This window comes from Camelina sativa, chromosome 2, assembly GCF_030686135.1.
Source record: "Camelina sativa cultivar CO46 ecotype springtype chromosome 2, ASM3068613v1".
In the NCBI taxonomy this organism is placed as follows: domain Eukaryota; kingdom Viridiplantae; phylum Streptophyta; class Magnoliopsida; order Brassicales; family Brassicaceae; genus Camelina; species Camelina sativa.
This window is the reverse complement of record NC_141881.1, coordinates 2,408,522-2,429,988: the sequence shown is the minus strand read 5'-3', so window position 1 is coordinate 2,429,988 and position 21,467 is coordinate 2,408,522. Positions and strand designations below refer to the sequence as shown.

General features: G+C 39.8%; 2 protein-coding genes and 1 pseudogene across 2 annotated transcripts; 1 reads left to right on the top strand and 2 right to left on the bottom strand.

Annotated features, from left to right (window-relative positions):
* Positions 1 to 214: 214 nt before the first annotated feature.
* On the top strand, positions 215 to 1,472 carry LOC147948149 (uncharacterized). The gene is made up of 4 exons (XM_087493277.1): positions 215 to 239; positions 346 to 484; positions 566 to 671; positions 759 to 1,472. Exons 1-4 carry the CDS (start codon positions 215 to 217, stop codon positions 1,470 to 1,472), a joined length of 984 nt encoding a protein of 327 aa, XP_087349403.1.
* A 443-nt stretch (positions 1,473 to 1,915) lies between these two features.
* On the bottom strand, positions 1,916 to 3,333 carry LOC147948148 (uncharacterized). The gene is made up of 3 exons (XM_087493272.1): positions 3,099 to 3,333; positions 2,460 to 2,995; positions 1,916 to 2,377 (listed from the first exon to the last, which is right to left on the bottom strand). Exons 1-3 carry the CDS (start codon positions 3,331 to 3,333, stop codon positions 1,916 to 1,918), a joined length of 1,233 nt encoding a protein of 410 aa, XP_087349398.1.
* Positions 3,334 to 3,463: 130 nt separating this feature from the next.
* On the bottom strand, positions 3,464 to 17,926 carry LOC147948147 (uncharacterized; annotated as a pseudogene).
* Positions 17,927 to 21,467: the final 3,541 nt, after the last annotated feature.

The window sequence follows — 21,467 nt, the reverse complement described above, 5'->3', positions numbered from 1 at the left end:
TGAGGAAGGTTTACACTGTCAAGAATAAGAAGAAAGAAGAAGATGAGATATCAGAGAAACTTCCTCTCTTTGAAAAGAAGGAATCTGTGAAGGTTGAGAAGAAGGAAACTTCCAAGAAAAAGAAGATAACTGCTCTTGCTTCTGACGATGTTGAGGATATTACTACCCAAGTTCATAAAGCTAAATTGAAAATAGCTTCCAGTTCTGAAGATACATGGTCAAACAAGGAGGATCAGTTGGTACATAAAAAACTTGAGGTGACACTAAACCGCCTTGGAGAGGCTTTGACGAAGTTGGATGGACCTGGACCTTCGAAGACTTCTAGACGCGTGCCCCAGTTGGCAGAATCGCAGAAGTATCCTTACCTTGGTAACTCGACAGTCAAGCGGATCATTACAGAGGGTGATAATGTGTTAGGCGACCATCTTAAGCCTGCAGATGATGAGAAACATCAGAGACTTTTGAATTTTCTCAGCCTTGATAAGTATACATCAACAACTCTGAATAGTTTATAAAAGTTACTATTATTATCTATATATGTACTAACTCTTTCTTATATTCACAGGGAAGAGCCACTTAGCACCAGCAACGCAGCTGTGAGATTCTATTGGAAAATTATGACTCCAAGGGAAAATTGGCCAAGCTTTGACTATGGATGGTTGACAGACCATGTAAGTTTATTTTTGATAATTTAGTATAAGCGTTTATTCAATACTATATTTTCGCTTATTCAAGTTTTTATTTTTTTTTGAATGTAGCACATGGGTTGTGCTATGGCTATGTTCCGGCGAAGATATATGCGTGAGCCTTGTCCGTATCCTAAACAACGCATAGCTTTCTTAGACCAAGATCTGATCACTACATTGAAGAAAGACTACATGCAGTTTGATATGGGGCCTAAGAATTTTGTGTTCCGGGATTCCTATGTGAAACACGTTTTTGGTGAATATCCTGAGGAGTCAGCTAAGAACAAGAAGTGGTGGATTGATGTAGATAACTTATACGCTTGTCTTTTTGTCAATGAGAACCATTGGGTGGATTTGGATATTGACTTGCGGGGTAAGAAGATTCACATCTATGATAGCATACCAACCATGGTGAGTGACGATCAAATGGCCATTGAGTGTTTGCCTTTAAGGCGAATGATTCCAGCGATGTTAAGTGACATGATTCCTGAGACGATCCGTAAGAAGAGTAGAGCAATGTTGGAATTGAGAAGGGTGAAGAAAAATGTTCCTCGGAAAGAAAATCCAGGTGATTGTGGTGTGTATGCTCTTAAGTACATTGAATGTTTAGCTCTTGGGAAATCATTTGATGGGCTTTGCGATGAGAACATGTTGGCTCTTCGGATTAAGCTTGCAGCGGAATTATACGACGAAGTCAGAGAATTAGCCATACCAGCTAATATGACTGATTCATATCCTCGAGCTAAAGCTATTATCATCCCTTCCCTAGTTGATGAGTCCTTGTAGACTATTTTGTTTCATTGCCTTATGTTTTGTAATAACATTATCATTGTAGACTATTCTTCTTTTACATGTGAATTTGAACGTGAATGATCATAATATAACTTGTAGACTATTTCTTCTTGGATTTTTTTCTTCTCATAATTATATAAACAAAAGAATAAAGCATATACTCACGCGAATGAACAACATGAATGATCATAATATTTTTTTCTTCTCATAATTATATAAACAAAAGAACGTGAATGAACAACGTGAATGATCATAATATACTCTTATTTTTCCCACGAGTAAAGCATATACTCATTTTAAATTTTAAATTGTTACTAACAAAAGAATGGGAGAATATAAAAGAACTTTGAACTAAAAAGAGTTCTATGTCAATGAAAGCAGCGTCATTTTCAACAAAAATCTAAAGAGAACTTGGGAAGATAACAAAAACTAGGAAATTATAGAGTACATGTCTTGCGATTATGTCCTACTTGGTTGCAATTACCACATGTGTATTGTTTTCTTGGCTTATTCTTTTCCATTGCAATTTCCAATGCCGATTTGATTTTTGAATTCTTTGGTCTACCTGCTTGTTGTTTTGGAATCGGTGGTCTACATACCTTCGTTATCACATGTCCAGGAACAGATTTATCAAGCGCCCTTGGCATGATGGCATTCTCGTAGGAAGCGTAAACGTAGTGTTTCCGATAATAAGGATGACTCATTGAAATGCGAGAAATGTTTCTGAATTCACCGGCCGTAATTGCATGTGCACAAGGGAGTTTCTCCAAGTCAAACCTGCGACACGTACACTTTTTATCTTTCAAATTGACAACATGCAGAGATGTTCCACTTGTTACTTGTACTTGGTGTGCATCGATGTCTTGGACAGTAAGTAACTTAGCATAGTCCACACGGCCCTATAAAATAATAGCTACATTATATTAGAAACTTAGTTGTATAACATACACACTTGCTAAGAAAGGATGAAAACGAACAGACCTGGAGAATTTTCTCTACACCACGAGTCAAGTCTGTTGTCATCTTCAATGCATCAGTCCTTCTATCTAAAAACCACCTAGTCATCATGGACCTTATTTCTTCCAATAGTTGTACAATAGGAAAGCTCCTAGCATGTGACATGACCTTATTCATTGATTCTGCAATGTTGCTTGTAAGCAAGTTGTACCTATCACCTGGGAAATGTACACAAGTCCACATACGCACATCAGCCCTCACGAGGTACTCATGTAGTGCTGGATTCATGGCTTCTATCTGATCAAATGTGGTTTGAAAGTCGATAAGTCTAAAAGCATTCACCGCCTTTTTAACCAAAGCGAATTCTGCTCGACCTTTAAACCGGACCAAAATATTCTTGTACATATGGTATGTACATATTCCCCTACTAGACTTCGGATAGACCTTTTTAATAGCTTTCCCAATTGATTGATGCCTATCAGAAATAATGGAAAGGCTTTCATCATCTGGTATCACACAGCTGAGTTGCTTGAAAAACCATTCCCATGATTCATCATTCTCTGTATCAACCACGGTGAAAGCAATTGGAAAAAATCTGAAAATTGCCATCTTGAGCTGTTGCTGTCAGAAGTGTCCCTAAGTATTTTCCCTGTAAAAAAGTACCATCCACAACAACCACTTTCCTCAAAAACGGAAATCTCTGTATGCTTGCACCAAATGCTAGAAAACAGTACTTAAATCTTTGAGCATCATGAACATCGAGCTGTGTAAAAGTTCCAGGATTTGCCCTTTTTATCATATACAAATATGTAGGAAGCTGCTCATAACCACTCTCTAGACTACCCCTGACCAACTCGCGAGCATGCCTTAACGTTCGATATGCTTTCCAATAATCCATCTATCATCAACAAATATTTTTTTTCATTGTTGTGTAAAAACAAAAACGGAATAATGCTAATGCTAAACAAAATAATCGAAATAATGCTAAATAAATGGGAAAAATTATACCTTGATTCGAAAGCGTTTATCTAACACTTCAGCAACATGCATTGGCAGTACCTTGGGACCAATTCAACCAACAAAATCTTTGTACAACTCTCCTAGAATATGATGATCTGCTTGTCGGGCACGTGTAGAGCGCTCTGTTACAGAACATGTATGTGCTGAAATAAACACACGCACCTCAAACTTTGGAAAGTGATTTAATGTTGCAGCTCTTACCTTCCACTTGCATCCTTTAACCCAACACTTGACAATCAATAGTGTTGGTCTCGATTTGTAAACAAAATAATCAAACCTTTGTACCAAGGTTAGTATCTTCAACCGTGTTTCTAGGTGCTCCTTTGTATCATACATTTGCCCAACAGCCAAATTCACAGAAGACAAGTCTACCTTTGAGACATCAACAGGTTCCTTATTTTCTTCAATATAAAAAGATGAACTCCTTTTCTTCATTGGCAATTTATGATCCTCTTCTTCTGGTGGAATTCCATACAGGGTAAAATTCTCATCATCAGAATCTGTTCCGTCAGAATCGTCACAATAATCAAATCTACTATCATCTTCATCCATCTCTTCTTCATTTGTGTCGCTGGCCATATCAAGATACTCTTCTCCAACCTGATCATTTTCATCTCTTCCTCGTTTCTTACCTATGTGATTCCAATCAGTCTGTATTTTCTTCTTCACTTCAACACAAAGTCGACCTGTATCCCTTTCCAATTGTCCTAAAAAAGTTTGCAACTGACGAGAATTATCAATAATAACTGGTGGTGTATCACCGGGTAAATCCTGCAATAACCTCTTCGAGATCTTGTAACTCAAGACAACATCAAATACCTTGTTATCCAGCATGTAATCCTCATATACCATTCCAATGCAATCATCAAATCTGCTTTGATCGTGACATTGTAGAATTCGTGAACCCCTTTCATTATCAACAACAAACAACCATTTGTTGTTGTCAAAGATCCAATTACCACAAACGAGAACACCTGCTTCATATTCTCTTGGTTGTATATGAATCACTCTAAAACGTGAAGGAAGGGATGAAAAAAAAACACCTTAAAAGGAAAATAATAGAGAAGTCGATTATGAACCCCAAAAGGAAGAAAGCATGATTAAATCCACATTGGAGAGGAGGAAGAAGGAATTTATGGAAAAATAAGATGAACCCAAAAGAGAAAAAAATTTCAGTCGATATAGGGAGAGGGGAGGCACGATACAAAAGAGAAAAAAAGGGTAAATCCTAGATTCTCGCCATATATGGCAACTGCTACAAAAGTCTGTCGCTTAACTTAAAAAAAATCTGTCACAAAAGGCACTAATAAATCTGTCATTACCCTGAAAAAAAATTGTTATAAAAAATCTGTTATCAAACGCGAAATAATAGATTTGTCATTACAGATAACAAATCTGCTGTCACTATATCAACAAAAAACAAATTTGTTATCATTGTATTCATGTATAATAAATCTGTTATTAAGCAGCAGACTTTTTAGTAGGAAAAAAAAAACTGTCATAACATAAGAAAATCTGCCATAACGTATATTGTGCATGTGGGTCAATATATCAATTTTAAAAAGACTTTCGAAAATCTGTTACCAAACAACAGATTTTTCCTTCAATCCAAAAATTAGTCATAACTTAAAAAAAATCTGTCACCACTAGATGTCAAACTAGCAATTATTTTTACGTTTATAAATCTGTCGCAATGTGACATATTTTTTAAGTGAAAAATAAAACTGTTACAACAATCATAAAAAATCTGCCACAAAATTCCTAGAAATTTGACTAAAACAATGAAATTCTGTCATGACTTTATAAATAAGTCTGTCGCGTTAAGAAAATCTGCTGTCCACAAAAAATCTGTCGTTACACACTTCAAATAAATCTGCCATAGAAAACAAATCTGCCGTCAAATTCTGCAAATTAATCTGCCATCTAAAATATGTCTGCAAAAAAAAAACTGTCATCGACAATAAATCTGCCACTTACAAATTAATCTGCCGTTGACAAAAAAAAAAAAAAATTAATCTGCCATTACATGTATGGCAGATTTTTATAAAAAAAAAAAAAACGAAATTGCAGGAATTTTTTACCAAGGGTATTATTGACTTTTTTTTCCTAACAAAGCAAAAAAGGGTATTTTCGGTAAGAAACTAACCCAATTGACCCTCAAATTTTAGGAGCTAATCTAACAATTAACTGCTCAATTTAGGTCAAACTAGTAATTCTCCCAATTCTAAATACTTTTTTATAATTCTTAAATGTCAATAAAAATTTACAAAAAAGAATTAGCATAACATTTGATTTCTTTTTATTTAATACTAGGATGTCGGCCAGTGCGTTACCGCACGGGAAAGTGAAAACTTGAAATGATTAACATTGTTAGTTTCACATTTTGAGTGAAATATTTTTGGTAATTTTTTAAATGTATAATATAAAGTCATAAATAAAGACTACGATGAATTAGCTAAATAAAATATTTGTTATATATAAAAATGAAAAATCGATTCAGTGACAATAAGAGAATAATATCAAAGATATGTAAATTTAGGTTTACTGAATCATACTCAGATAATCAATTTGAATTATTATTCTATCAAAATTTATAAAAAATAATAAGGGAATTAGGGAGAAAGAACTCATAGCTGCAACTGCAACCAACCAAATTGACTAAAAATATAAATCTATGAAAAATAAGAAATCACCATTAATTACTTAAATTAATACTTGAAAGAGATGATCAATACAGTTAAATGGAAAATGACACCAAACAAAAGTTAGATGAATGAATCAATAAATAAAACAATCCAATTTTCTAACAAAGATGAGTGAATTAATGTTGATTAATAAATTGAAAGAAAATAATACTCATAATTTTAAAATTTGGAGGTATTAAACAATAGTCAAATAACAAAAACTCTTTTCAAGGTCCATACAAAATAATATATATATATATATATATTGAAATTTATAATATATATATATATATATAAACAAAGAGGTGTGAAATAAAAATGTGCGAAAACTAACAAATATGAATATTGAAAGCTGGGCGTACGACGAAGAAACACAATTGTTGGATCAAAATATTGCAACTTTTAAGATCATTAACAAATCTAAACAGTTAGATAAGATAATAAAAATAATCTCATCCGTTATATTTAAATTGACCCCTAAAAGTGAGTTTGCTATAATATATAAACATATAAATCTATGATTTTATTTATTAACTTGTAAGTTTACGAAATACCTAGAAAACAATAAATTCGAAACTTGTTTTTGTATTCCATAAAATTTTATATATAATAAACAAAGAGGTGTAAAATGTAAAGGTGTAAAACATAGAGGGGTGAAAAAAAATGTGAAAAAATTAATAGGTGCGATTTTTGAAGATGGGGTTACGACGAAAAGATGCAAAAATATGAAAATAAAGACGTGTGAAACAAAAAGGTGTGAAACAAAAAGATGCAAAAACTAACAAGTGCAAACATTGAAATCAAGAGGTACGACGAAGAAACACAATTGTTGGATCAAATCACTGCAACTTTATATAAACAAAGAGGTGTAAAACAAAAGGGTGTGAAAACTAATGGAAACATAGAAAGCTGGAGGTGCAATGAAGAAACACAATTGTTGGACCGAAACTTTGCAACTTTTGAGATCATTAACAAAGGGTGAGATCATTAATCATATTCAAAGAACAAAAACTCTTTTCAAAGTCCATAAAAATATGTATATATATAAAAACAAAGAGTGTGAAAACAAAGAGGTGTGAAACAAAAAGGTCCGAAAACTAACAAGTGAAACCATTGAAAGCTAGGGATACAACGAAGAAACACAATTGTTGGATCAAAACATTGTAACTTTATATAAACAAAGAGGTGTAAAACAAAAGGGTGTGAAAACTAACAGGTGCCAACATGGAAAGCTGGAGGTGCAACGAAGAAACACAATTGTTGGACCAAAACTTTGCAAATTTGAGATCATTAACAAAGGGTGAGATCATTAATAATACTAAAAGAACAAAAACTCTTTTCAAAGTCCATAAAAATCTGTATATATATAAAAACAAAGAGTGTAAAAACAAAGAGGTGTGAAACAAAAATGTGTGAAAACTAACAAGTGAAACCATTGAAAGCTAGGGGTACAACGAAAAAACACAATTGTTGGATTAAAACATTACAACTTTATATAAACAAAGAGGTGTAAAACAAAAGGGTGTGAAAACTAACGGGTGCCAACATAGAAAACCGGGGGGGGGGGGGTACAACGAAGAAACACAATTGTTGGACCAAAACTTTGCAAATTTGAGATCATTAACAAAGGGTGAGATCATTAATAATACTCAAAGAACAAAAACTCTTTTCAAAGTCTATAAAAATCTGTATATATATAAAAACAAAGAGTGTGAAAACAAATAGATAGTGAAACAAAAAGGTGCAAAAACTAACAAGTGCAACCATTGAAAGCTAGGGGTACAACGAAGAAACACAATTGTTGGATCAAAACATTGCAACTTTATATAAAAAAAGAGGTGTAAAACAAAAGGGTGTGAAAACTAACGGGTGCCAACATGGAAAGCTGAAGGTGCAACGAAGAAACGCAATTGTTGGACCAAAACTTTGCAACTTTGAGATCATTAACAAAGGGTGAGATCATTAATAATACTCAAAGAACATAAACTCTTTTCAAAGTCCATAAAAATCTATAATCTGTAAATATATAAAAACAGAGAGTGTGAAAACAAAGAGGTGAGACACAAAAAGGTGTGAAAACTAACAAGTGAAACCATTGAAAGCTAGGTGTACGACGAAGAAACACAATTGTTGGATGAAACAATCCTTCCCGTTGTTTTTTTTTTTTTTTTTTAATACCTTAATTTACTAGTGGTCCCATACCCACTAACATCCTATCAACAATCAACAACCGCGGATAATCAAATAGCAACTTCCATTAAACCAATAAAATTCCAACAATCCCAAAACAATAACCAGTACCATAATCCAATAAAGAAATAGCCAACAACTAACATCCTACAATGTTCCGTTGACTTAATCTAGCAACCTAACAATAGCTAGATCGCAATCAATCAAGCCTCTAGAACATCCCTTCCTCATCGCCTTGATTCCACGATCACACTTTGCCTTTACCTGCACCACAAACACATATTGCAATGCATGAGTATTTTATAAACACTCAGTAAGGCAATCCTCCCATCTACTGGGCTATACACACAAGCAATAGAGTAACCAATAACCACACACCACAATCAACACACAACGATCAACGAACCAGGACTCAGCATCGACCGATGCCAATATGCATCGACCGATGCCAACTGAGGAAGCATCGATCGACGCAGAAGCTGCATCGACCGATGCAAGTGCAACTTGCATCGACCAATACCCAGTCTGCATCGACCGACGCATGCTCGACGCAACACGAAAACCCTAAAGTTTGTCGCGCCGTCCTCGCACTTGCATCGACCGACGCAAGCAATGCATCGATCGACGCAACGTCGAGCACCGTGATTTCCCCGAAGCTTCTCGCCGGATCTCGTTCCTACAACCACAGAAACTCATTCCCAAGCCACAAGAAAGCTTCCTAACGTCCTTAACTACGAAAACACATCTAACAACACCAAACAGGCAAGTTAAAGGTTCCTCTAGCTTAGATAAGCCATGGTCATGCACTTACCTGTGCCAAGACGAATCTGAACAATAAACAAGCAAGAACAAGCCTCTAGGAAGCTCCTACAACGATCCCAGCTACAGATCTCTACAGGAACGCACCAAAACTCCAAGAAATCTCCAGAAACTCTCAAAAACTTTTCCTCTCTTTCGTTTTCTCTCAAAAACGGCCAAACAACACTAATGGAACAAAAAGTCGACTTAAGGGTTTTTCCCTAACCCAAAACGCAGCGTTTGACTTAAGTCAAAAACGCACAGGAACAACCTTGCATCGACCGATGCACAACTTGCATCGACCGACGCAGAACTTAAACCGGGATTTTGGTTCACGGGTGTTACAATTCTCCCCCACCAATAAGGATTCGTCCCCGAATCCCGCAATACCGTCCATCCTCCAAGGACCTCCGTGCCACCGTCAACACGGCCCGCACGTCCCTAGACCGGACCAACACCGTCAGCCAAGGTTTCCCGTGCCACTGTCGCAACAGCCCGCACACCTCCGACTGACCCTCGAGGTCTCCCACTAGCCAATATACTCGCATCATAACACTATTTGCTCACAACTCATTGCTTCCCCCGTTCGTGGTCGCAACCAACGAATCATGCCGGCTCGCTATCAGGCCAACCGCCTTTAGCTACAGCATCCAGGAAGTCACTCACACACACTCCCCCCGCTCTCGGGTCGCAACCCTCGAGACATACCGGCTCACTGCCGAGCCTTGGCTCACAGCTACGGTATCCAGGGAGCCCCACATATCCCGCTCTTGGGTCGTCACCCTCAAGCGCGCTCTCGGATCGTCATCCGAAGCAACATACCACTCCCACTCTCTGGCCACAAAGTCCATCGAGCTATCGGTATCACGTGAGTTGGGCCCACACGGCCTTGAGCAAAACAAATACTGATGCCAACGAGTATTTCCCGACTAGATCTACCTCATCCTTTCCACAAAACTTTCCTTTCTAGAAAACTTTCTAATTCTGGAAACTTTTCTTTTGTGGAAACTTTCTATTTATGGAAACTTCCAAAAATAGAACCCGAACTATTTCTCTTTTCCCATGACAATAACAGTCAAACACAAAGAAAAAAAAAAAAAAAAAAAGATACTTATCTTATTAATCTCAAAAATGTCATAATCGTTACAATCTCAACGAAAATACATCATAAAAAGCCAAAAATACAACAACCGGAGCCAACAACCCGCATCCCGAGCACCACCTCATCTTGATACTTAGTCGCACAACCAACCACCCTTAAGCGACCAAAAATCAAGAGAGATGGGCTGGAATACTCCGTACCCGGCTAGACAACTCAAGTCGTGGTCTGCTTCTCAAACCACTTCTTAAACCTTGCCTTCATCCTCGCCTCGGGCTCCCAAGTCTGCTCCTCTACTCCGTCACAGTCCCACAGGACTCTCATCAAAGGAATCTTCTTCTTCCGAAGTTCCTTGACTCTCCTCTCGAGCACCCTCAATGGTCTCGCCTCTAAAGTCATGTTAGGCTGAAGATCCTCAGGAATCTTAGCCAACCACTGATCACCCTCGTGAAGACACTTCCTCAGCATCGACACATGAAATACCTTGTGGAACGCACGCATAACCTTAGGCAACTCCAGCCTATATGCCACTGGTCCCACCCGCTCAACCACTCTGAACGGACCCATGTACCTCGGACTCAACTTAGTCTCTGTCAATGACCTGTTCGGACCCTGCAACATGGCCATCTTGAGGTACACTCTATCACCAACCTGAAACTCAAGATCCTTTCTCCTCCTATCAGCATAGCTCTTCTGCCGATCCTGAGCCTCCTTCATGTTCAGTCTCAAAACCCGAATCTTCTCCGAGGTCTCCTGAACAAAATCTGCACCAAAAATGCTCCTCTCCCCCACCTGAGTCCAACACAAAGGTGTACGACACGGCCTCCCATATAAAGCCTCATAAGGAGCCATCCCAATACTAGCCTGGTAACTGTTGTTATAACCAAACTCCACCAAGCTCAAATGATCTGCCCAATGACCACCCCAATCCAGCACACACATCCTCAATAAATCCTCCAAAATCTGGATCGTCCTCTCTGACTGACCGTCCGTCTGAGGATGATAGGCTGTACTCATATGCACCTTCGTGCCCATCTCCGCCTGAAATGCCCTCCAGAACACCGAAGTGAACTTGGAATCTCTATCAGACACAATACTAGCAGGCACACCATGCAATCTGACTATCTCCCTCACATACTTCTTGGCCAAAACCGCTGCTCCATCAGTTTTCTTGATGGCCAGAAAATGCGCGGACTTAGTCAAACGGTCCACAATGACCCAAATAGCATCAAACGTCCTCGACACAGGCAAACCTACCACGAAGTCCATCGTGATCAAATCCCACTTCCACTCAGGAATGGGCAAACTCTGAAGTAATCCTCCAGGAACCTGATGCTCTGCCTTCACCAGTTGGCAAGTATCACACTTCGCCACCCAGTCAGCTACGTCCTTCTTCATCCCGACCCAGTGATAATACCGCTTGAGGTCACGGTACATCTTGGTCGCCCCTGGATGAATAGAGAACTTGCTCGAATGAGCCTCTCTCAGTATCTCCTGCCTCAAATCCTCACCTTTGGGCACACAGATCCGACCATGCACAAGGATAGTACCATTAGCAGAAACCTGATACTCTGCACCCGCAGCCTTAGAGGCATTCATCAGCCCCTCATCGCTCTCCTGAGCTAACCTCACTCTGCTCAACAAATCCGCTCTATCAGCTGCCTCCAAACCCAGAGGTTCCTGTGAGATAGCACACAAACTCAATGCACTAATCTCACCTATCAATGCCTCCATATCCTGCTCCTGAGCCGAAGCCACCCTCTTCCGACTCAAGGCATCTGCAACCAAATTAGCTTTACCAGGATGGTAAGCTATATCCAGATCATAATCCGCTACCAACTCCATCCAACGCCTCTGCCTCAAATTCAGCTCAGGCTGAGTAAAAATGTACTTCAGACTCTTGTGATCTGTAAATACCTGCACCTTCCCACCATACAGATAGGATCTCTAAATCTTAAGAGCAAAGATCACTGCTGCCATCTCCAAATCATGAGTAGGGTAATTAGTTTCATGCTTCCGCAACTGCCGCGAAGCATAGGCTATAACCTTCCCCTGCTGCATAAGTACACAACCCAACCCCACTCTAGAAGCGTCTGTATACACAACATAAGGCTCGTCCTGCTCAGGCAATGCTAACACCGGCGTGGTAGTCAACATCTGCTTGAGACTTGCAAAACTTGCCTCACACTCTGGTGACCACACAAACGGGACATCCTTCCCTGTAAGCTTAGTCATCGGCTGAGCCATACTCGCAAAACCCCGAACAAACCTCCTGTAGTAACCTGCTAACCCCAGGAAACTCCGAATCTCAGTGGCACTCTGCGGCCTCGGCCACTCCCTGATGGACTGAATCTTCTCTGGATCCACTGAAACTCCCTCTGCAGAAACAATGTGTCCTAAGAACCCCATCTCACGCTGCCAGAAACTGCACTTACTCAGCTTGGCAAACAACTTCTGCTCCCGCAACTTCTCCAACACTGCTCTCAAATGTACTGCATGCTCCTCAGGACTCTTAGAATATACCAGGATGTCGTCGATGAAAATGATGACTGACACGTCCAGAAACTCCTGGAACACGCTGTTCATCAATCTCATAAACGCAGCTGGCGCATTTGTCAACCCAAACGGCATCACCACAAACTCATAGTGCCCATATCTCGTCCTGAAGGCTGTCTTCCTCACATCTGCCTCATGAATAGGAATCTGATGATAACCTGAAGCCAAGTCGATCTTGGAGAACCAAGTAGCACCCCTCAACTGATCCAACAACTCATCAATCCTCGGGAGAGGGTACTTGTTCTTCACAGTAACTCGGTTCAAACCCCGATAGTCAATACACAACCGAAAACTCCCATCCTTCTTCTTAACAAACAACACCGGAGCTCCCCACAGTGAACAACTAGGACGGATAAAACCCTTGCCCAACAAATCCTCCAGCTGCTTCTTCAGCTCTGCCATCTCTGCTGGAGCCATCCTGTAAGGAGCCTTGGATAACGGCATCGTTCCCGGTTCCAGTTCAATAGTAAAAGGATCCGACCGAGATGGTGGTAATCCCTGCAATGACTGGAACACATCCTCAAAGTCCTCCACAATCGGAATACCGCTAACCGTAGACTTCCCCACTGACTCTGGCATAGATATGGTAACCAGATAGGCCTCACGGCCCTTCTTGATCATCTTCCCTGCCTGAACGGCTGAGATCACGAGACTCCCTGAAGTCGGTCTAATACCCTGAAAAACCAACTTCCCTCCTGGACGCTCAAACTCCACTCTACCCCGATAGCAATCCAAATGCACCTTATACCGATGCAACCAATCCATACCCAGAATAACATCATACAACTCCACTGGACTGATAAGCAAATCCGCTGGCCACGACTCTCCTGCGATCTGAATATCAACTCCTCCAGCTTGTCCAATAACCCTCAGAAACTTGCCTCCGGCAACTCTGACAACTCCTGAACGCTCTCCAGAATCCCCTCTGATCCCCGCACTCTCGGCACACCCCGGAGTAATGAAGCTATGAGAAGCTCCAGAATCAAACATAACATGGGACTTAAACCCGCCCACCAACAAGGTCCCTACACAAACCTCATGTGTTGAGAACCTAACACTTGACCACAAATAAAAACAAATATAATATGAACTTTTGAATTGACTAAGTTCGAATCTCAGAAGTTATACCTGTAATCGCTCCTGCACTAGTGCCACCGGGCTCCTGAGTCGCGTACACCTGAGACGTCGGCTCGATCCAACCCACCGGCTGCACACCGTGCTGCACAACTTGCTGCACCCCTGGCTGAGCTCCAGCCTGCAACACTGCTACTGCTCTCTGCTGCAACTTGGGGCAACGAGGCTTGATGTGCCCCGTCTCTCTGCAGTAGTAACACACTCGAGTATCTATCCGCTCCGTCACCGCCCGCTGCTCTGTCACTGCCCGCTGCTCACCTCTCTGTGGACAGCTAGTCACCTTGTGGTCCCTGCTACCACACCCAAAGCATCTCGCACCACCGTGCCTCGACCTCTGCATAACATCAAACTTATGTTTCTGCCCTTGCGCAGGCTTGCCGCCCTTGCTAGGAACAGAAAACGGCTGAGACTGCTGTGGCTGCACTGAAGGACTGACCACAACAACCTGTGCCCTCAAGTCATCCTCTATCCCAGCTGCAACCTCAACCAACTCCGCTCTCGTAGCATAACTCCTCACTCTGCACCGAGTCCTCAAATCATCCCGCAGAGCCAACAAAAACCTCCGCACCTTAGCCGACTCTGGCTCCCAAGCCCTGCCTGCGTACCCCACAAGCCGACTGAACTCTGCATCCTGCTCCCGCACTGTACGGTCTCCCTGAGTCAACCCCAAGAACCGTGCCTCCATGCGATCAAGAGCCTCCTGAGGAAAATACTTGGAGTTAAACTCCCCCACAAAATCTCCCCAAGACATACCCCGCTGCACCCTCCGTGCTGTCACCGACCTCCACCACACACGTGCATCTCCTGACAAGTAAAACACTGCCAGATCCACCCTGTACTGGTCGGGACACCTAAGCGAAAGGAAAATATCCTCCATCCGCTCTCTCCACTCATCCGCTACACTCGGATCGGTACTTCCTGAGAAATACCCTGCTCCCACATGCCGCAGCTGCTCCATCATCCGCACATACTGAGCATCCACAACCTCGGCCCCCGGCTGCACACCTGCCTGCAAACCCGCCGCAGGCTGCACCTCTGGAACCTGCCCACCAACCCCTGGCGGCACTACTGGAACCTGCCCACCAACCACTGGCGGCACCACTCGACCCTGACCACCACCCACTGGCGGCACTACTGCTGGAAGTCGCTGCAAAACCTGAGCTAGCAAGTCCATCAAGACATCCTCTCTGCCTGGAGCACCTCCTGCTGCAACCCCCACACCCGGGGCAACACCGTGACCGACACCGGGCCCATCCGCCCTGCCGTCACCCAAACCAGCCTGGTCTCCAGACACACTAGGATGAACCTGTGACTCCGCCACCTTCTCACTGGCCATGCTCTGGGCTACACTCACACTGGCCTCAGGAACCTGACCTCGTCCCCGACCACGACCACGACCACGCCCACGACCACGACCGCGACCAACAGCATCCTCACCTCTAACCATCTGTGTCATCCAAGAACAGAAGGCTAAGCGAACAATAATTCTAATACACAAAACACAACTCACCGTGGAATCACAAACAGGCTCGAAGGAGATGTTCTAGGACTTCATGCCACACACAATTGACCCACTCACACAATCAATCTTAGCATGGAATCCTAAACATCAACAGCAAAAGCACAATGAACCCTAGACCTAGAACCGTAAGGGATCTGATACCAAAATGAAACAACCCTTCCCGTTTTTTTGTTTTTTTTTGTTTTAATACCTTAATTTACTAGTGGTCCCATACCCACTAACATCCTATCAACAATCAACAACCGCGGATAATCAAATAGCAACTTCCATTAAACCAATAAAATTCCAACAATCCCAAAACAATAACCAATACCATAATCCAATAAAGAAATAGCCAACAACTAACATCCTACAATGTTCCGTTGACTTAATCTAGCAACCTAACAATAGCTAGATCGCAATCAATCAAGCCTCTAGAACATCCCTTCCTCATCGCCTTGATTCCACAATCACACTTTGCCTTTACCTGCACCACAAACACATATTGCAATGCATGAGTATTTTATAAACACTCAGTAAGGCAATCCTCCCATCTACTGGGCTATACACACAAGCAATAGAGTAACCAATAACCACACACCACAATCAACACACAACGATCAACGAACCAGGATTCAGCATCGACCGATGCCAACTGAGGAAGCATCGATCGACGCAGAAGCTGCATCGACCGATGCAAGTGCAACTTGCATCGACCAATACCCAGTCTGCATCGACCGACGCATGCTCGACGCAACACAAAAACCCTAAAGTTTGTCGCGCCGTCCTCGCACTTGCATCGACCGACGCAAGCAATGCATCTATCGACGCAACGTCGAGCACCGTGATTTCCCCGAAGCTTCTCGCCGGATCTCGTTCCTACAACCACATAAACTCATTCCCAAGCCACAAGAAAGCTTCCTAACGTCCTTAACTACGATCTAACACATCTAACAACACCAAACAGGCAAGTTAAAGGTTCCTCTAGCTTAGATAAGCCATGGTCATGCACTTACCTGTGCCAAGACGAATCTGAACAATAAACAAGCAAGAACAAGCCTCTAGGAAGCTCCTACAACGATCCCAGCTACAGATCTCTACAGGAACGCACCAAAACTCCAAGAAATCTCCAGAAACTCTCAAGAACTTTTCCTCTCTTTCGTTTTCTCTCAAAAAACGGCCAAACAACACTAATGGAACAAAAAGTCGACTTAAGGGTTTTTCCCTAACCCAAAACGCAGCGTTTGACTTAAGTCAAAAACGCACAGGAACAACCTTGCATCGACCGATGCACAACTTGCATCGACCGACGCAGAACCTAAACCGGGATTTTTGTTCATGGGTGTTACATTGGATCAAAACATTGCAACTTTATATAAACAAAGAGGTCTAAAACAAAGGGATGTGAAAACTAACGGGTGCCAACATTGAAAGTTGGGGGGTGCAACGAAGAAACACAATTGTTGGACCGAAACATTGCAATTTTTTTGATCATTAACAAAGGGTTTAATAGGTGTGATTTTTAAAAGATGGGGGTACGACGAAGAAACACGATTATTGGAAGAAAAAAAACTTGCAACTATTGGGATCATTAATAATTTTAAACCGTTATATGAGATAATAGAAACAATCTCATCCGTTAGATTAAAGTTGACCTTATTTTGTACTCAGAAAACAATTTTTTGAAACTTGTTTATGTCAGAAAAATTTATATATAATAAACAAAGAGGTGTAAGACATAGATGTGTGAAATGTAAAGGTGTAAAAATTAATAGATGTGAAACATGGAGGTACAACAAAGAGGTGTAACACATAGAGGTGTGAAATAAAAAGGTGTAAAAATTAATGGATGTGATTTTTGAAACCAGGAGGTACAACAAAGATATGGAAAAATTAAGAGGTGTGATTTTTGAAAGATGGGGGTGCGACGAAAAGACAAGATTAATAATTTTAAACCATTGGATTAAAAGTGAAATTAATCTCATCCGTTGGATTAAAAGTTGACATAAAAAAGTGGGTTTGCTATTATATATAGATTATCACATCAAATTCTCATAAAATTAATATATATTTACCAGAATGAAATATATTTAATTTGTAATTCAAAAGATTTATTGTTTATAACCAAATATTTCACACCTCTTAAAATTAATAAGTTTAATTAGGTATTCTATGTTTTATATAAATCTATTTCTTGAATTTTTATATTATGAATATAATTTTGGCTTTCATATATAAAATCTATATATATATATATATATATATATATATATAAAAGGGTTAATATATAGAGAAATTGCAACGTACAACCAAAAAAAATCTTTAATTCAAAAATTAACCATACTAACCACATATCTATCATATTTTATGTGTATTATGTATTATTGCCAAATTTACTCTCATCTTCTCCACCTCCACCACCTCCGACCACCGGCCACCGCCCACCACCGCTACCTTCGGCTGCCGGCCACTGCTGGCCAGCACCATCCTTTTCTACCACCACTACCATCAAAACACTAAAACTGTAATTTTAACTATCTCTAATCCTATGTTCCTAATTGTTTTCAAATTATATGCTATATTCTTTATTTTATTTATCATTTTGGTTATCACACAAATGAATTGGCCCTAAGTTAACTCTTTTTAGTTTTGTAAAACACATGTTTCCAACTGCAGGACTAGTACTCTAGTAGTCATATAAGGGTTTGACAACTTTAAACTCAATAGCTGCAGGATGTTTGTATGGAAGTTACACTAAAAATAAAACAACATAAAGCAAATTCTATAACCACCCTAAGAAAACAGATCACTGCAAGAAAATGACCAACAGAGAGTTAGAGATTTTGCTACAGAATTGGAACAAGTTCAACCAAAAATGATAGCTCATTTAAAAAAAAAAACTTTAAAAGTTGAATATGAGCATCAACAAACAAAGCTTCAGCTGATCTTGACAGAACACTAGTCATGTGAGAATAGAAAAAAAAAAGCTCAAAATTATGTATGTCAAGAATCGTTTTACTTTAGCTTTTTGCTAGTCTCGACCTCCCCCACCTCCTCTTCCGTGGTAAGAAGATGGTCCACATTAAACAGCTGAGAATGCGTTGTGGGCAGCCTTTGGGGATTGAGATTCATCTCCGGCCGTGGTTCGGGAAAGCCAAACTGTTGTTGGTTGGAATAGTTCTGATTCACAGAAAATGATCCTGACTCTCTATCTTGCAGTATTTTCGAGATCTGATCACTCAAATACTGATGCAGGTGCATTACCACATCAGCTACAGTCATTGTAAGAGCTTGACTTGGGAAAAGATTGGGAACACTGCCCATTTGGTTCTGCTGATTGGTCTCAGGTCTCACGAATTCTTGCTGGTACGTCATTGGCATCATTGGAGCTTGACTGTGGACTAGATTGGGAAGACTTCCCATTTTGTTTTGCTGATCAGTCTCAGGGCTCATAAACTGCTTCTCTTGCTGGTATATCATTGGAGCTTGACTATGGACTCTACTGCCCATTTGGTTATGCAGATTAGTCTCGGGTCTCATGAATTGATGTTCTTGCTGGTACATCATTGGTTGATGATACTGCATACAAAAACGTTGGTTGAAATTGTCTTGTGCCCCACGGTTTGGTTCAGTGTTCTGATGGCCCCCGAAATGTTGATATTGAAGCTGAGGAACATGAGCCATGTGAGAGACATAATAATTGGAAGTCCTTCCCTCGGATTCTTCCTCAAAGAAGTCAAACTCATATCCGGTTGGATAATGAAATCTTTTGTACAGATCCTCAACATCAATATGTTGTGTAAATTCCTCGACGAAGGAGAGACCTGTACCTTGAGGGGTGAGCATCTCTGGATCCACCAATCTCACAACATAGTGAGGATTCGTTACAGATCCAAAGAAGTACCCATCCACACGACCAAATATAGCTCTTGTTTCAATGATGAAGAGTATAGTACCTACGTTCAAGGGTTTGTGATCTCCATGGTTCTTAACTATAGTGTTTTCTCTTGAGATTACCATATTCACAACTCCAACAAGAACACGATAGCGATATGGAAAAGATAAAGTGGTATATATCTCTCTTAATTACGATTATTTGATATTTACCCTAGTATTTCTAAGTGCTTATCCTCCAAGATCTTCTTAGATTCTATTGAATCATGTAAACTAACAATGTCATTTCCGTTTTGTATAATTGGTTTAGTCCGGTTTGGTATAATTTATTGGACCTCAGTTGTAGTAAGTACCAAGTATATGTTCCAGCTACAAATACACACAGTCCACTCACATACCTACTAAAAAGAATACAATACAGAGTAAGATATATGAGCTTTAAAGTAAAATAAGTTCAAAGAATCGAGTAACACACACCCTTTTACAGTAGAGGTCTTCAACGAACAAATATTACTAACACAGATGAAGATTCACAAAAAGAAACTCCCCACCAATTGAATAATCGCTGCTCGGAAGCAAGCACATTGATCCTTTTCCTTGAGACAATTAACATGAAATAAGCCTCTTCTAGAATCAGCTTAAGCCTCCTCCTGAGGCTTTGATTTTTTTTTTTACGTGTCTGATTTAGTTCCCTATGTTGTTGTTTCTGAAAACTGAACATCTCTTGTTTCCACGAATTCACAGAGATGATCCAATATCAAATGCTTCGTTACAAAATTCCTAGTCTGCACTAGGTTCGCCTGAACCATGGCGCTCTCTTCTGATCATATCTAGTAGATCTTGAACAACTTCAGACATCAATGGTCCGAATTCTGGTTCAGAGTAGAAAAGAAGAAAAGAGAAAAAAAAAATTGGTCAAGCAAACACAATCACAAGCATCTCATTACAGTTTCTAATTGTCAGTATGTGCTTGACCAAATTTAGTGTCTGAGAGCTTTATGGCTTCACTATCAGGCACTTACAGTTTTCTACTATTGGGTTTTTATTTTCATTTTTTCTGTACTGAACTTTATCCTTTAGTTTCCTATCTTTGTACTATGAGACGACAAAATAATTAAAAAAATATTATGGACAAAAATTATAAAAAAATATAAATCAATCAGAATTTTAAAAAGTAAAATTTTATATCTAAGTATACAATATGATTATTTTTGATAATTATATTTGGAAGATTTTATTAAGATTTTAAATTGTGATTCTCCTATCATCTTTCTTTTATTTTATTTATAATTTTTTTTAATTATCAAATAATACATATGATAAATAAATATGTATAGTTTTCTTTACATAATTTGAATTTTTAAAAACAAAGATATATTACTCAATCTATGAAGAAAAAAAATTGTGTTTTAATGTTCCACATCGGTGGGTTGGTAAAACTAAATTTATGTGGTTGATAAATTAATAAATTTTATTTGCTACAATAATAATATTATCATTAATACTTTAAAATATTTCATAAATAACGATGCAAATACAACAAACAAAAAAATATAAAATTGTAATATACATCAAACAAATTAAAATACTAAAATATTCTAAAATAATTAGTATTCAGAAAGATATATGTAGATTTACCAAAGAATTGTATTATTAAGTAAATACGGTCTCAAACAAAATAACTTCTTAAAACAATATAACAATAATTTTATTATATATTTTTTTTTTCAACCAAACATTAATAAATTAAAAGAGAACTCCAAGGTTGGTTGCCCAAACGGGAGAAAAAGAGTTTACAAAAGAAATTTCAGAAACTAAGGTTCTTGACGACCGGGCTAAACAATCTGCCCTTGCATTAGACTCACGAGGGATCCTGTCCAGGGTGAAGCAAGGGAAAGATGATCTGATCATAGAAAAGTCCTCCAGTAGGATCGAAAAGGCATGCCAATCATCGGGCTTCTGCACCATCGCGAGTAACTCTGCACAATCCGTCTCAAAAGCTTGACAATCCACTCTTGCCGCCAATATAGACTCCATAGCCCAGATCAGGGCTTGAAGCTCCACATGTAAGGGAGTAAGACCGCGTCGCTGACTCCGGGCTCCCAAGAGAAGCGTCAAATCATCACCACTGCAAAACCACCACCCCAAGCCCTGTA